Source organism: Pygoscelis adeliae, unplaced genomic scaffold, assembly GCF_000699105.1.
Source record: "Pygoscelis adeliae isolate BGI_AS28 unplaced genomic scaffold, ASM69910v1 Scaffold465, whole genome shotgun sequence".
In the NCBI taxonomy this organism is placed as follows: Eukaryota; Metazoa; Chordata; class Aves; order Sphenisciformes; family Spheniscidae; genus Pygoscelis; species Pygoscelis adeliae.
In genome coordinates, this window is record NW_008824812.1 from 877,172 (window position 1) to 892,135 (window position 14,964).

General features: G+C 49.1%; 1 protein-coding gene across 1 annotated transcript in view; it reads left to right on the forward strand.

The window, feature by feature from the left end:
- The window catches only part of LOC103917158 (pre-mRNA 3'-end-processing factor FIP1-like), a 30,116-nt gene extending 18,001 nt beyond the window's left edge, over nucleotides 1–12,115 (forward strand). Inside the window, exons 12-17 of the mRNA XM_009324267.1 lie at nucleotides 1,098–1,124; nucleotides 3,643–3,700; nucleotides 4,282–4,337; nucleotides 5,727–5,925; nucleotides 7,896–8,054; nucleotides 10,889–12,115. Coding sequence (XP_009322542.1) covers nucleotides 1,098–1,124; nucleotides 3,643–3,700; nucleotides 4,282–4,337; nucleotides 5,727–5,925; nucleotides 7,896–8,054; nucleotides 10,889–11,021 — 632 coding nt within the window. The 3' untranslated portion in view covers nucleotides 11,022–12,115. The remainder of the gene's footprint in view (nucleotides 1–1,097; nucleotides 1,125–3,642; nucleotides 3,701–4,281; nucleotides 4,338–5,726; nucleotides 5,926–7,895; nucleotides 8,055–10,888) is intronic.
- The last annotated feature ends 2,849 nt before the right edge of the window (nucleotides 12,116–14,964 follow it).

Below are 14,964 nucleotides of genomic sequence, written 5' to 3' on the forward strand. Positions count from 1 at the left end.
TGCCCTTTGCCTCTGCAGTTACAGACTGAGTCCTGAAAACCTATTGAGGTAGCGGAGGTGAAATCTCTAATTTTTTTCTACTTTGTTGTCTTGAGCACCACGTTACAGAACGGTTTCACTGTCTCTTCTGTGCATGTAATAACTCAGTTTCCACAAAGTTTCTTAATGCATCTGCAACGGGGAGGCCAGTAGTACTCTTTCTGGGCACCAGGCAAAATAGGGCAATACTGGTGGAGAGAACAAAGAACTTTGCAACTGAAAAGGCCAACGTTTTTCTGTCTTCGCTTCCTACTAAGTCTGCGCATCTTCTGATCCAAGATAAGTCATGTCTGTGCCCCTGTTGCTTCTGGCTTCAGTAGTGCATCGAGGTTGAAGCGAGGGCCACGCTCTGGGCTTTCCCTGGTCCTGTAGGCAGCGGCCAGACTTCTGAGAAGCCACCGGGAGCACGTCATGCAGTAACTCCTACATTTTGCACTGGCTCCACATGCAGAAGACATAGAACAGAAAATAACGGTCAAGGCTTTTAATCCGAGGAGGATTATTACTGCAGTACTCGCTGGTGGACCATGGTAGCTTTTCCTACTGCCTTCCATTAAAATGATTGGCAAAATGAAGATGAATTGTTCACTCGTTCTTTTGGTTGTTGACCAGGGTGCCTGATTTCACTATGCAGTTACGATTGACTTTTTTTTTTAAAAAAAGTTTTAAAAAAAACAAAACCAAAAACAAAACACAACCAACAACAAACAAGCAAAAGGACACACCGGCGTCTGCAGCAGGTTCTCCTCTCCGGCTCCTTCAGTTGTTCTGAAGGCCAAATCAATTGTTTGTGTGTTGACGCTTGGAAAAAGGAATTCTCCAGTGTGAGAGCAGCAACATTTAAAATTATAATATAAAGGTAAAAAGATCATCGTTTGGGAAAATGATATAGTTTGTAGGCTAGCTACTGCTTAATAGCACCAATTTTTCTGCTGGTCTGTCTGCTCAAATATGTGACGTTTATTCAAAAGTGTGCTTTTAGGTTTAGCTCGAGGTACAGAGATGGCATGCTTTACCTGTATTCCTCACTTGTTTTGCTTGCTTGTTTATTTCCATAGGTCTGCCACCGCCCGGTCCTATTCCAGGTAGGTGTTCCCTTGCTCTTACTAACAGCGGTGATTCTGAACACACAAATGGCTGAGCATTTCGATGAAGTAACACGAGATAGGATGACACCAAGACCCATTTTAAAGCACAGTTAATTTAAGGCTAATAAACTCCAATGCAGCGTTGAACTCTAGCTGCTTATCTTATATTCTGGACCTAAATAATAATCTGTCGGGCTCCTTAATACTATCTTGTTTTGTCTCTGAAGACCAATCTAGAAAGTGAAATGGAGAACTTCAGGTGGCAATTAGTTAGATTTGAAATGCTTTAGTTCCTGTAACGGCATTTGCACAGCAAAAGTCTGAGTGACAAATTGGGGCTTTGTGTAGGAATTTGGAGTGTGAGACTGAGCAGAACAAATGCCATTTCCATCAGAAGCCTTTGCTCCCTGGTGTGCAGTAGAGATGGTGAATACTAATAAAGAAATGTAACAGCCAATCTTGTGCATGAGTTAAGAACCCCGCTAATTCAGAGCTACTATAAAACTGACTTTCCTCTAGCTGTAATGTTTTGGTTTTTTTCTCCTACTGGAAATTTCGCCTAGTGCGGGGAAAACAAATTTAGCTGTTTGTATAGCAGACCGTTTGGAGCGATAGTTCTGACCAGGTGCCGTACATCTGAAAATCCGAGGCTGACGGTGACTGCGTATATGCAGTCAGGCCGCTGCCTCTGTGTTACACTGTATACTTGATTCGTGTACTTGCCAAAGGTCTGCACCCAAAGCACTTTGGACTTGATGTGCTTGTCCTCGCTCTGTCAGACGCGTTGGACTTGATTCACAGCTTTTGTGTCCGTGCTTTTGTATTCGTGCTCTGCCCTGGGCTTCCCAAATGGAAATACGGAAAACCTACGCTAGCTGGGCTCTCCTTCAGACTGAGAAAATTCCTGTGTTTGATAAAATGTCGCTTTTCATGCTCCTCTCAGTGTACAATAATATTGCAGAGCTGGTTTTCATTGTAGTACTAGAAGGAACCTGCTCATAGTAAGCTTGGATTTAGAAGACCTATATTGTAGTGAAACTGGATGCAAACTGGTCTTGATTGTAGACATTGCAGCGGCGAGTTGCTAGTTAAGTGCATTTAGATTAAAGTCGTTTGGGAGGAGCGAGGTGGAAGAAATGACCAGGCTGTTGCAAAGAAATTCCACTTCAGGTAGCTGGGTTGGAAAGGGAGATGAAGGACAATACCTGCTAATTGTGATGATGATGATGATCCCCCACCAGTAGAGCTAGGTGCTTATAACAGTAGTGCTTCGAAGTACTTGCCCTGGTGAGCAAGTGTGATTGAAATGCTCTAGGCACTGCATTTTATTGGAACATCTTAGGAAAAGGAAGGGGGGTGGAAGCATCTAAGAGTGAGACGTGTCCCCCAACTTGTTTGCAGCATAGAGCTCCCCTAGCTGAGCTGGAGACTTCAGGCTACCTCTTTTTGCAGTGAGACGCTTCTAGGGAGGGGTTCTCCTGACCCGTTTTAGGTGTTCACGGTAAGAGGTGATGAATTGTCCCACCCTTTCATTGACTGTGCTGGCTCAATCTCCATTGACTTGAAAAGGAACCTGGAGCTGTTGGCTTCAACGTAAATGACTGCAGTTAGTCAGGTGACTCCTGTCCTTTGTATCGGTACAGTTTGCTCCTTTTTTTTTGCTGAATAATAAACCGAGGAATTTTTATGCAAAGTCAAGCCAATGGGTGGTTAGTCTGTTCTTGCTGGCATTGGTAACCGCCTGTAGAAATAATGGTTGCTCATAGTTACGGATATGAGTTTAAGAAATTCCCTTAGGAGCAGTCGGCACGTCCTTCTCACTTTCAGACTGGTGAAGGTTGAGGACTTTGGCTTCCAAGGCTTATGCCACTTCTGGAAGTGGCCTTCATAAACTTCTGCTTAATTCTGCTTTCTTGAAGATACTGCCTTGTGATTGTGTATAGTAACTCTTCATGAGTTTGACATTGGGCCCATTTTTAAAGTGTCAGACCTTTCAGACAGCTCGCTCCGTGTCGTCGGTGCTGTGTCTTCTCATTATTTTTAAATGGGTATGTGCTCAGAAAATTGGCTTTCTTTAAAAACAAACAAAAACAGGTGAGTTCTATGTTACGTGCTTTGTAAGAGACGAAGTTACTCATTTTAATCAATGGAGCGATAAGACCTTTGCCGTAGCCACAACGTGTCTGCATCCCAAGGACCAGGCTTTTCTGTCTTCCGCAGGACTGTAAGGGTTAATGTTTACTCCTTAATGAATCTTATGTTTATGATGAATGAGCCAAAGTAGGAGGTAGTTCTTTATTTTTCTTTCCATACCCCTACAGATCTAACGTAGCTGTAGGGTTTTAATTTTGGTAGGAGGTACAACCCTGAAGGAAAATGACTCCATTTCAAACAGGCCCTTGTTTGGAGTAAAAAGATGCTTTAACTGCTTTTAACCATAAACAGCAATGAAGTCTTGTTCCCTCACGGCAAGCTGCGAGATCTTTGTGATGTGACTTAACGCTTCTGTGTCTAGGGTTGTTCCCGCCTCCTCTGGCACCACCACCAGCTCTCCTCATTCCAACCTTGGATGGGTAAGACCACATCTGGGCTGAGCCATCGGTACAGCTCCTCCCTAGCGAGGAGGGGTGGAGGATAGGTCTGAAATCAGCGCTGGCAATTCTTAGTCTGGTCATGGATTGGGGCGGGGGGTGGGGGGGAGAGCAGAGTCCGTAGGGAATCCTCCGTGCGTTCACCTCGGTTTGTCATGTTCGTGGCACCGGAAGGAGTCAGTAAAATCTAGGCGTGTGCTTGGGTCTAGTGCAGGGTAGGTGACAGCGTGTTATGTTTCTCCAGATGTTTTCTATAAAGATTGTCCAGGTACTTTGTAAGGGCTGGTCGTTTCCCAGGAAGCCTGCCTGATTTACGGAAGGGAGGGGTAAAGCAGGGCAAGCAACTGAGTTACAGCGGCTTCAGGAGCTGTGGCAAAGCAGCTGCACCTGTATGCGTTTCTGACAGTTCGCAATGCAAAGTGAGAGAGATTCACTGAAACCAGGGGTGTCCCCATGAGGACGTTCCGCAGACCTTCAGAAAAAAATCGGGTAAACTTGCAGCACGGACGTACCTGCGAGGGGTCACTGATGTTAGTAACTTGCATCCTTTTCTCTCTCCAAAGCCAGCCAGCCAGCTACAATAATAGGCAGCCTCCTCCATTTGGCTACAACTCTGCAGGTGAGCACTGAAGACAACAGTCAAACTGCTTCTCTCTCTCTTCTCTGGTATTTGGTAGTTTAGGCTTTTCTTAAGCTGATGGACATCATGCTTGCGTTAACATCAGGGTCCTGCTTGTGCCCCAAACTGCCCCCGTCACTAGAAACGCGTGCTGCGTTTGACCACACCGTAAAGTGTTTGGAAAGCTGAATGTTCTGCAGCAATGGTGACTGCAATTTTGTAGTTGAGCGCTAAGCCTCAGATCACCCTTTTCAGCGCAGATACTCAGCAACAGGGGAGCTTCCCCGTGTGCCTCAGCGGCGTGTTCTTGCGCTTGTTTGCGCACACACTTGCTCATGCTCACTCATGCTCTCTTCCTTTTCCCCCCCGCCCTCAGGGACAAGCGCAACCATCAGCTTCGCATCTCCTCCCTGAGCTTTTGCATGCCCTCCTCCCCCACTTCATCATCTTCCACGCCGCATGCAGGCATCTGTCTCCTTTTGTTTTGTAATGGAAGAGAGGCAGTGCCAGAATTTCAGCCGGTTTCCTTCCCCGTTGCAGCCCTGCCAGCGGTGCCCGTGTCCTCTCCCATTTCCTTAGTGACCAGCACTTGGAGTGGCACCTCCTCGCCGTGCTGAGCAGACAGAATCGCAGGCAGCGCCGCGCTGTCTCCTCTGCAGGAGGTGGTTGGCGGAGTGGGCAGCGCGAGGCCTTCCTGAGAAACGGGAGCCTCGGGTGCTGTCATATTGTGCAGCTTTTCAGCAGCCGGTACTGCTTTGGGATATGACCTCGCTGGTCCAGCTGAGCAGGCCCCAGCAGGCCAGCGTCTGGATGGGGAAGTGCCGGTGGCTCTGGGCTCGTCGGGTGGCTTCCTTCGGGTGCCCCTGGCCCTCCCCAGCTGCCACCTTAGGCGAGAAGGTGCCTGGTGAGGAGCGAGACCTTGCGAGGGTGGCCGAGAGCCTAGGGCTAGCTAAACTCAGCTGGCTCAGCAGCGGGAGAGGGGTGCCTCAGCACTGCAGGCACCTTTGCCCTCTGAGCCAGGATGTCTGGGAGGAGGGATGGATTGAAACTTTTCTCAGTGGAGACCTTATAGCACGCCCTATATAGCCGGACCTATAGAGAGCGAGAGCTGGGGGAGTGCGTAGCCCTTGCATTAATGTGCTGTGGTAAGGGGCTGGGGAGATTTTGCAGCAACGTCTGTAAATATCTGGTCTTGCTTGCGTCTTCCTCAGGGAAAAGGTGTTCACATGTTCTTGAAAGTAAAAAGGGAGAGTGAGGACAGGAGGGAGCCAGGCCATCGGTGTCTCCTTGGATTCAGCTGTACCTCCAGAGGGTATCTTTGGAATGGGAGGGACGGAGAGGATGCCGTTAATGCTTCAGATGAACAGGGATTCTGCTCTCTCGCTGCAGATTCAGGTTTCATCAGCTACCCACCCATCTCCACATCCCACACGCCCTGGGTGACGACGGTGGACAAAGGCACAAGCAGTTCCAGCAGCAGCCATTGGGAATACTCAGGCTCGAGGCGCGAGAGGGAGCGGGAACGTGAGCGGGAAAGGGAAAGGGAGAGAGACAGAGACCGCACTCCGACCACTAGTGAATACAACAAGTGAGTGCTGTTTTTCGGCAGCTTCTGCTCACAGCCACCCAGTCGGGAGCTCTGGCCTCGCGCTGGAGCGCAAGAAGGTGTTTGGTCAAGGGATGGGATTATAGATTATACCAGTTTAATTTTCTGAAATGTCTGGGGAAGAGATACCTCGGATCAATAACTAGAGGATGAACCAGGAGCCAATGTGCCTGGCTGATTTCCTGTGTCTGTTTTTTTGTTTAAATCCAGCAGAACCAGTTACGCTTGCTCTCCCACCTGCAATGTGAGGCCAGTAAGTGAAATAGCCCCTCTCTGTTCACTAGGTATTTCACAGCTCAGTGTGAAACATTGGCCATAGGAGCTGCTACCTCTTGTCTTCTAAGTGCAACTGTCAGATCAAAGGAAAAGCCACCCGTGCTTTGCTCAGCTGTGCTATAGAGGCTTTCAGGGCAAGGAGTGCCAGTCACCAGGAGTCAGCCATCAAATGTAAATCCTTTCTGCGGGCAGCGCTGGAGACAACCACCTCGGTGGGAACTGATGTGATCTCAGGCGACAGCAGCGCTGGGAGCACTTGGGGAAGGAGTCTTTCGGCCTCCCAGTGTTGATCTAGCGAGCTAAAGTGAAGGCTAGGCGGCAAAGACTCTTTCTAAACCCATCACTTTTTTGTTCTGTCACAGGTAGCGTCAGTGTTTTGCAGGCTTCAGGCTCAGAAATACCCATAGTCATTCAAAACATGATCAGAATGCGCATTCCTGGCAGAGGGGTGCTGCCTGCCGGGGAACTTCCCGGCCCAGGGGGTGAGCAAACAGGGCAACGTTTTCCTAACCTTTTTGTTTTTTCCCCCTCCTTTTTTTTTTTCCTTACGAGCCTGTGGGCCCTGTGGGTGGAAAGGGGAGGAACAGAACAGAAGACAAACTTGGGACAGTTTTGAAGAGCTCAGACTCCCCCACTTCCTTGAGCAGGCTCATGCTGCAGCCAGGTCCTGTGATCAGCACTCCTGAGCACACTGTTAGCATTGCTGGGTGCTCCCGAGCATGCTGACCTCTAAGATCGCGCTTGCCCGGGCAGGGCAAGTAGCCGTGCTCAGTGCAGTCCTTTGGAGCACTCCCAGATGATTGATACTGGACATTTATTTGTCTGGCTTGCTTCCATGAGTGTTAGGACGATGTTTCAGACTTCCTTTCTCTGAGTCTTGAATATTGTTTCCCACAGTGGGACCCGATAAACCTTTAGATTTTGGCTTTCAGAAGTTGAATAGGGACTATGAGATGTAGGGGGAAGCGGAGCGTGGGACGTACCTGAATTTGGGGTACATCATGCCCGCTCCTCTGTGTGGATTGAATGAGGTGCCTTGGGCAGATAGGTGTAAGGCAGAAAGACCATGTCAGCTATACTCACAATTTGAGTTTTGGAACTCATGGGGAAGAAAATAGTCCCTTAGTCTAAGTCACACACGAGAATTACGGGTTATCTGGGTCAGTAGTGGTGTGAGGTAAAATCCAGCACCAGGGGAGGCAGAATGTAAGAGGAGCATGTTTCTGTTGGTTTTGAACGAGGTAGCTGGATGTCCTGGACATATTCCAGAAGGACTGTGAGGGCAGAAGCCCTGAGAGGTTGGCCACATGCCTGCTGCTAAGGTACTCCCGCGGCAAATCCAGAGAACAAATTTTATAAACCCTTTGCTTTGAGAGGCCGGGGGAGAGCCGTGACATTCAACTGTTTGGGCTTATGAGCTGTGTAATGGGCAAATGGAGAAAGTTATTTCACTGTGGTTAGAAACCGGGATTGGGTTGCAGCTTGGGTTCAATAAGCAGCAGCAGCTTGTTGTTAACAGGTTTTTTCAGGAGCATCGTGAATACCTCAGGCTGTCGATAGAGGTGACAGATTTTGTTGGTGAGGATGGGGTTCTACAGTCCCGTAAACGTGGCTCCTGACCTTCAGGTCCACGAGTGGTGTGTTCCTCTGCCTCACTTCTCCTTTCTGTTCTTAAGTGACGACGAACGATACCGCTACTACAGCCGAGAGCGCAGCTACGACTTTGAGCGTGACTACCGCCGGAGTCGAGATCGCAGCAGGGAGCGAGAGGATCGTCACCGAGAGCGCAGGCACAGAGACAAAGAGGAGAGCAGCAAGCATAAGTCTTCAAGACGGTAAGAGCTGTCGAGGGTTGAACTGGGCTGTTGATGGGAACACACCTTAGCTGCAGACAGGAAGGGTGATGTTCTCAGAGTGAACTGTCGCCCTGGGTCATACTGGCTTCCTGTGACCTGCTGATGTCCTGAGATGTGACGCCCAGGGAGAGAAAGCGCGCTCGGGCACGCACCTGGGCCGGAGGCAGAACTGTCTGTAACAGGGAGAGGAGTCCTTGGCGTTTGTTAAGTTCTCAGTAAGGCAGCTGGCAGGATGGCGAATCGCTGCCAACAAAATTGCAGCACCGACTGACAAAGGGAGAGGATAACCTGTGCTAAACATCACATCAGAACAGCCCAGCTCCCGCTGTTCAGAAGGTACACACAAAGTAAAATGCAAAACCGTAACAGAAGCATCAGCTGCCGGTATTACGTGTTCCTGTGCAGAAGAGAAGAGCTTGCTTCAGCCTGCAATCTGAAATTTCCTCTTGGAGCAGGAGGCCGAGCACTGCATGACCAGAGCTCCGTGCCCAGTGCTTCTGATAGGGAGGTTGATGATGATCTGGACAAGGGTGAAACACTTTTGGAGCAGAGCAGGATGTCCTAAAATCCCAGCTTTTCTGGAGAAAATGTATTTGCCGCAGATGATCTTCCTGCGAGAGCGTTCTTCTAGCAAAGTAACAGGTCTGGTCTGAAGCGGTGCTCAGTCGCTGTGTCGGTTCACATCCTGACTTGAGCAGACTTGCTCGGTTTTTTGGTGCTTCAACTTACTTCCTTCTTTTAGATGAAATTCATGTCAGCTCTGTAGGTAACTACCCTTATTTTGAAATTGGTATCGGAAAAACTCCTACATAGTCACTGGAGGCAAAAGGCTGTTCTCATCCTTCAGGAGATGAGTAAGTTTTCAAGAAAGGACTGATTGCTTGGAAACAAAGTGACGGGAGGACAGGCCAGGACCACAATCAAAACTGAATACAAAACAAATGGAAGCTGAACTGATACCAGACTAACAAGCCAGTGGCTTTAAGGGTTAGTTCTCAGCTTCCTCTACTCAGGATTGAAATCTAGCGTTTAGATTCCTGACTGCACGAACAGGACGGAATTCACCAAAGCAGTGTCAGAATCTGCTTGAGAGCTGGATTTACAGAACCGGGCCACTGCGTGAGGTGGGAATGAGGTGACTTTTCCTCCGCTCCTGAAACCACACACAGATGCTCTCTGTCCTGCTCAGAGCGGTAGGATGGGAAGGGTTTGTTAGCTAAAGCAAATGGAGGAATACTTCTTGTTTAAGGCCACTTCGAGTGCGTACCAGCGTCCCTGCTTGAGGCACTTTGAGATTTGAGCCTGTTTAAGGCATTTGCAGGAAGATGAAAGGGTTTCCCTGTAGTTTCCAGTTTGCTGCAAATTGACCGGTCTGAAGGAAATCACTGACGCTTGTTTAAATATTAAAGGACAGTCACATTGTTCAAGCATAAGCCACCGCCGCATTGCTGTCCACAGGGTGGCTGAAGATGTGTTGAGGAGAGGCAGCCGCCTTTTTTTTTTTTTGGTTTGGGTTTTTTTTTTCCCCCTCTTCATTTTAATGACTATGAAACCATTTATTAAACAAGTCGGAAAATTACTCGAAGCCAGGAGCTTTTCAGCCAGGGCTTCAGTGGTTCAGCCAGTTAGGTGTCTCTGCTGCTAAACTGGTATCCCAGCTGTGGTAAGAATTTGTCTCTACGCCCGACTCTGTCCCCACTGGTGGAGCTGGGTGTCTGTACTGTGTGACCGTACGTCTTCCTGTGATAAATTCAGTCTGCTTTTTCCTGTACTCTGTGCTCAGTTTTAATTCTTCCACCTTCACACCACGGTCAGCTCCAGAGACCTCACTTGGTTTTCAACCTGTGAGGAGAAAACCTGCTTCTCAATCTTTGAGAAGCAGCAGAAAATCTCCTTCCGGGAGGGGCCAAGAACCAGAGTGGGCAAAACCGAAGCCCCCGCCTTTCCGCCTTCCCTGACGGGAGGCAGAGGCTGATCTCGGTGTGTGGGGCTTGTCGGGCACGCTGCGCGTACGCGGCGCGGCTGGCTGTGGTCGGTGGCGCAGGGCTGAGAGGCATGCCCAACCTAGTCAGAGTTACTTCTGGCTGGGATTTCTCCCACGTCGCAGAAATCCTGCGTGAACGTCCACAGCTATCCAGCTGCATCTGGAAAACAATTCTGGGCGAGGAGACGGAGGAGTTGTAAAGCACCAAGCTAGTGAAGTGCCAGGTCATTTATGAGTGAGCAGAAGTAGAAACAGGATCTGCCTCCCATTAGGAAACCCACGTTTCTCTAGCTCCGTTGATCCCTTCCTTGCCTCTAGTCCAGGGATTTCCCCAAGGCGTTCAGAGGAGTGAAAGTTTCAAATACCTCTCAGATTTAGGACTCTTCTTTCAGCAGCCTCAGTGCTTCGCATCGAAGCTTGAGATGTGTCAAAATTGTTAGAGCTCCCTTGGGAGTGGGAAGGACACAGAGATGTTGCTTATAAAAACTCTCCAAAAATTACTCTGACAGCAGTCTGCCTAGTACGCTGCCTGCCTGGACCGTGTGCCGATGCAGCGTGTGGTGTAAAGCAGCCACCTCCAGCGGTTTGCGTAACCTGCCCTTAGTTCAGCCACAGGCGACATCAGATCGTCCCAAATAAACGCGATGAAGCCTCTCAATGGCACCGTCGTGCCCTCAGCGCTTCGGATCCGTCTCCTGGTTATCCTAGATCAAAGCGCCCTGTCCCCGCGCACGCCGAGGAGCCGGTGCGTTTGGGGCTCTTCTGTGGCAGAGCTGTGCTGATGCGGGCTCTGATGTAACCTCCTTCTCCCCCTTCTTCCCCCCCGCAGCAAGCAACATGAGAGCGAGGAGGGGGAGAGTCATCGGCGTCACAAGCACAAAAAGAACAAGCGGAGCAAAGAGGAGAAGGAGGCCAGTGAAGATGGTGCCCAGGAGGGAGAGGAGCAGGATGCCAAGGAGTAACCCAGGCCCACCGTCAGCCCTCAGGAGGAACTTAACTCCTTTTGAACCAGCGTGGCATTGGCGATGTTTTGTTTTGGGGGTTTGATTATTATTATTATTATTTTTTTTTTAATTCTTTTTTATTTGTTTCTCCCAAGGGAAGAGAGGCTGACTCTGGGTGAGCGGTGAAGCATGTGGCAGTGGGTTGGGAGCTGAGGCTGCACATGCAGTGCAACAACTTTTTTTTTTTTTTTTTTTGATACGAGACAAAATACAGCAGTACTAGTATACAAAGCACTGAGCTACTCTACTCATAAACATCCCTAGGGAGAACTTTGTTGTATCAGATCCTATGGTTTCTGATGGAAGATAGCTTCAGCTGAAACTAACGCATTTAGGTAATAGTTTTTGTTTATTTTTTTGTCATCATCATTCCTTTTTGAAAAATAGGACAGTAAGTGCGACTTGAAATTTATTGTCCAAAGAAAAGTGTGGTTTAGATCCTGAGAGCCAGCTTAGAGTCTGGCTTCTAGTAGTGAAAAGTCTCATCCCCAAATAAATTTCTTTATAGCTACAAAAACGTCTTCTGATTTCTCTGTGGCCAGCCGGGCAGCAGGGGAGGAGGAGCTGCTTTTACCGGCGGGGCACAAGACCCTGCTTTGGTCTGACGGCTCTGAGGAGCCGTCACGGGTGTTTTCGCAGGGCGGGCAGAGACTTCAAACCGAGCTGCCTTTTTTTTTTTTTTTTTTAATCCATTGCAAAAATAGTCCCATCATACGTTACGCCTGCAAGTGGGAAATCAACGGACGACCCATAGTAAGAGCATGAGCTTCTCTTTAATTAGTTTTAACTTTTTTTTGGTTTTTTTTTTTTTACTAAGAGTTGAGCTGAATACTCTAGCACGGTAGAGATCATGAAGTCCCATCTAGCAGTTTGCCCTCGTGGGGTTGGCTTATCTCTGTTCGGTTATCGCCACCACCAACACTCCTGTGCAATGCATTCCTTCCCCCTAGATCTCAAAATAAATTCAGTCAAATTCCAGAGTTTGTTTGGACTTAGTATCGGTTGGGGAGGGCGGCAACAGAGATTGCTGGGCAGGAAGAACAGAGGAAATAATTTTGAGGGGTTTGGGTCTCTCTAGTACTTGGGACACGGCACTTCTGTTTGTGCGAGTCCACAAGTGTCTCATTTTTAAGTATCTTCCACTGCTTTGACTTGTTACTTAAAACAGTCTTAAATCTTTGCCCTAAAATAATGTGGTTCTGACATGTTAACGTATTTTTTTTGGCCTTGTAGTCTTGCGAGTCTGAGTGTCATGTGAAGCTTACAACCTCGGAGACCTGAGCCAGTGTAGCACTACGATGACAGTTCATACGCTATGACAGCGCATCTGATGAGTCATTAACTGCAAAACCTGTGGGATGAAGAAAAAAAGAGCGGGGGTTCTGTTTGGGTTTTGTTTTCAATGTAGCTTTTTAAACGTGCTTTGAGATCACGGGAAACGTGCGTGCGCTGAACCAGAGTTAAAGGGCAGGGCCTGGAATGGCGCTGCAAAGCATTCCTCCCTCTGCAGCCATGTCGGAGTTCCGGTGGAACGCCGCCATTTGGGAATACGGCATCTCTCACAGGCCGCCTGTTCGGGCATCAGACGAGGGCAGCGGCGCCTCGCCGAGAGGTGAGCTGCAGGAATCCCTTCTCCTGGGGTCAGGGTGGTGGGTTTCAGCTGTGATTGCCCCCGTAGCTTTCAGGAACTTGGGCTGAACTTGCTTTTGTCCGGTGGCGGCATGGGAAATCAAACCAAAACTGGGGAGAAGGATTCAGGACTGTTTGGTTACGTGTCCCCTGGGAACAACGCTTGTCTGCAGTGCGGTGACAAATGGGTGCCCCCCCGCCCCCCCACTTCCAGAGCACAGGCTCACCTGCACGACGTGGGGCTGCCAGGTGGGAGAGGGGCCAAGCATCCAATTATGAAAGCTGGTAGGGGTTTTTGGAACCCCTGAAACGGAAGTTTTCATGAACTCTGAGATTGCTAGGGCAGCTAGCACCAAAGGGGGGGCCAGGCAGTGCCCCCCAGACCAGTCTGAGCTGGTTTTTGCCTGTCTTGAATCGGGGGAGAATGCTGGCAAGAGAGTTTCAGGCTAAGGTAAGCCTAGGGTTTGGTCTCCGGTCAGTAGGGTTTCTTCCATTTTTGCATGCAAAGGTGTTTGTGGTGCCTCCCCATGGGTGGAGAGAGCGGCCTCTTGCTCCGTTTGTGGAGGTGACAGAAGCAACTCGGCCTGTAAGTAGGCATCATCAATGGCGATCGCATCCAGCCTGCAGCCCTCTGCTCCTGGGCTTGTTGATGGGGGTGCGGGAGAGGGGATGGAGAATCTTGTATTGACGAGTCAGCGCCGTGACTTCCTCTTGTGTTTTTTGAATGCTTTTACAGACAGACCCAAGTCCTTCACTGATGTTAGCAGGCTTACGCTGCCAGCAGCAGCTGTGAATTTAAGGGAAATAGTTTGAAATGGTTTTATTTTAATGAAAGAAATAGAGGTGAAATGTTTGCCGTTAACGTATTAGAGAAGTCTAAAGGTGGGGCTTTGGAAACAATCTTTACTTGCATCAGGTAACTACTGCAGGTTTCATGGTCGTGTTCCCTGGGGATACCGAACGGTGACTCATAATTCCCAGAAGAGAGGCCAGTTCTTGGGCTGGTGGCATCAGCGCTTGTACTGGACCAAAGCTGGAGACGAGAAAGGGGCCTGCGCGTTACTGAGCGCGGAATGCCCCAGGCGCCGAGCGTCGCCGAGAGGGTGAACGTCACAGCCAGGGACGAGCCCTCGCACAAGGCTTAGCACGCAAGCGCCAGCCAGCTTAACGTGGAGAGAAGGCGTAAGGCAGCTTGGGGTACCTCTGGCAAGTCGTTCGGCTCCCGACAGTGTGAAACGGGCACAGCGCTCAGGAGGAGCGAGGCTAACTTCATTACGGTTGTGCAGCACATAGTTAATGGCAACGACGTCTCTCCCAGACCTTCAGACGCTGCCGTTCCAGTCAGGGATGTTTTGTGCTGCCTGCGCGGCAGCAGTAGAAATCGCAACACAACCTAACCCAGCCCCCGGCTCCCTCTGGGAGCAACAGCGGCAGCCCCAGCATAGCCTCCGAGTTGCTGAGCTGCGCAGCACGCTGAATCAGGGAGTTAAGCCTCATTAAATAAAGCTTTATTTATTCCCTGGGTTAGCTTTTCAGTCCAGTCAATTCCGAGCCCCACAGGCACTAGTGGGCTGTGGCCAGGAGCAGGGGCACAACCGAGGGGAAGGGTGTGTGGGATTGACTTTTGCTCAGGTTTTTTTCCCCAGTCACAGCCATAGTGTATTTCAGGATGGTCCAAGCTCCTTTCCTGGGAGAAGCAGAAGACAATTACGCTATTTCCTGCCTCACGAGGTCAGTGGCTGTTGTGCAGTGTGTTGAGCAGTGCCCCCCCACCTATTCTGGGGGCATTAGGTGACACACTGGAAAGAAAGGTTAAAAAAACACCTGTAATCCGTGTTTTTCAGTAGTATTACAATAATTTATAAAGGCATCAAAACAAATTCAACCTCTATTAACAAGCTGATCTTGGAAACAATACTTAAATTACTAGGGCGTTTTGGTGAAGCTGAAGGCACCTTGAAATGAGACAGAGTAATAGGAAAAATCATGCTGCCTTCTGCAGCATCCTCTTCACTTAAACTGTCTGACTACCAGCTGCATGGCTTTTTCCTACTGTACTTTATACAAGCGGTATTTGGTGCTACTCAGTAGAAATCGCCCCCTCTATCTACATAAATATTTACTGTTCCATACCAGGCCCAGACTCTGCACACTGATTGGAAAGAGACAAAAATTGCTTCAGGTTTTTCTGTTCCTTTGTGTCAGACGGAGGTCGAGCGACTAGTTTTCCGCAGGCACCTTTCCGACTTTTGAATTATTTTGCTCTCGGCAT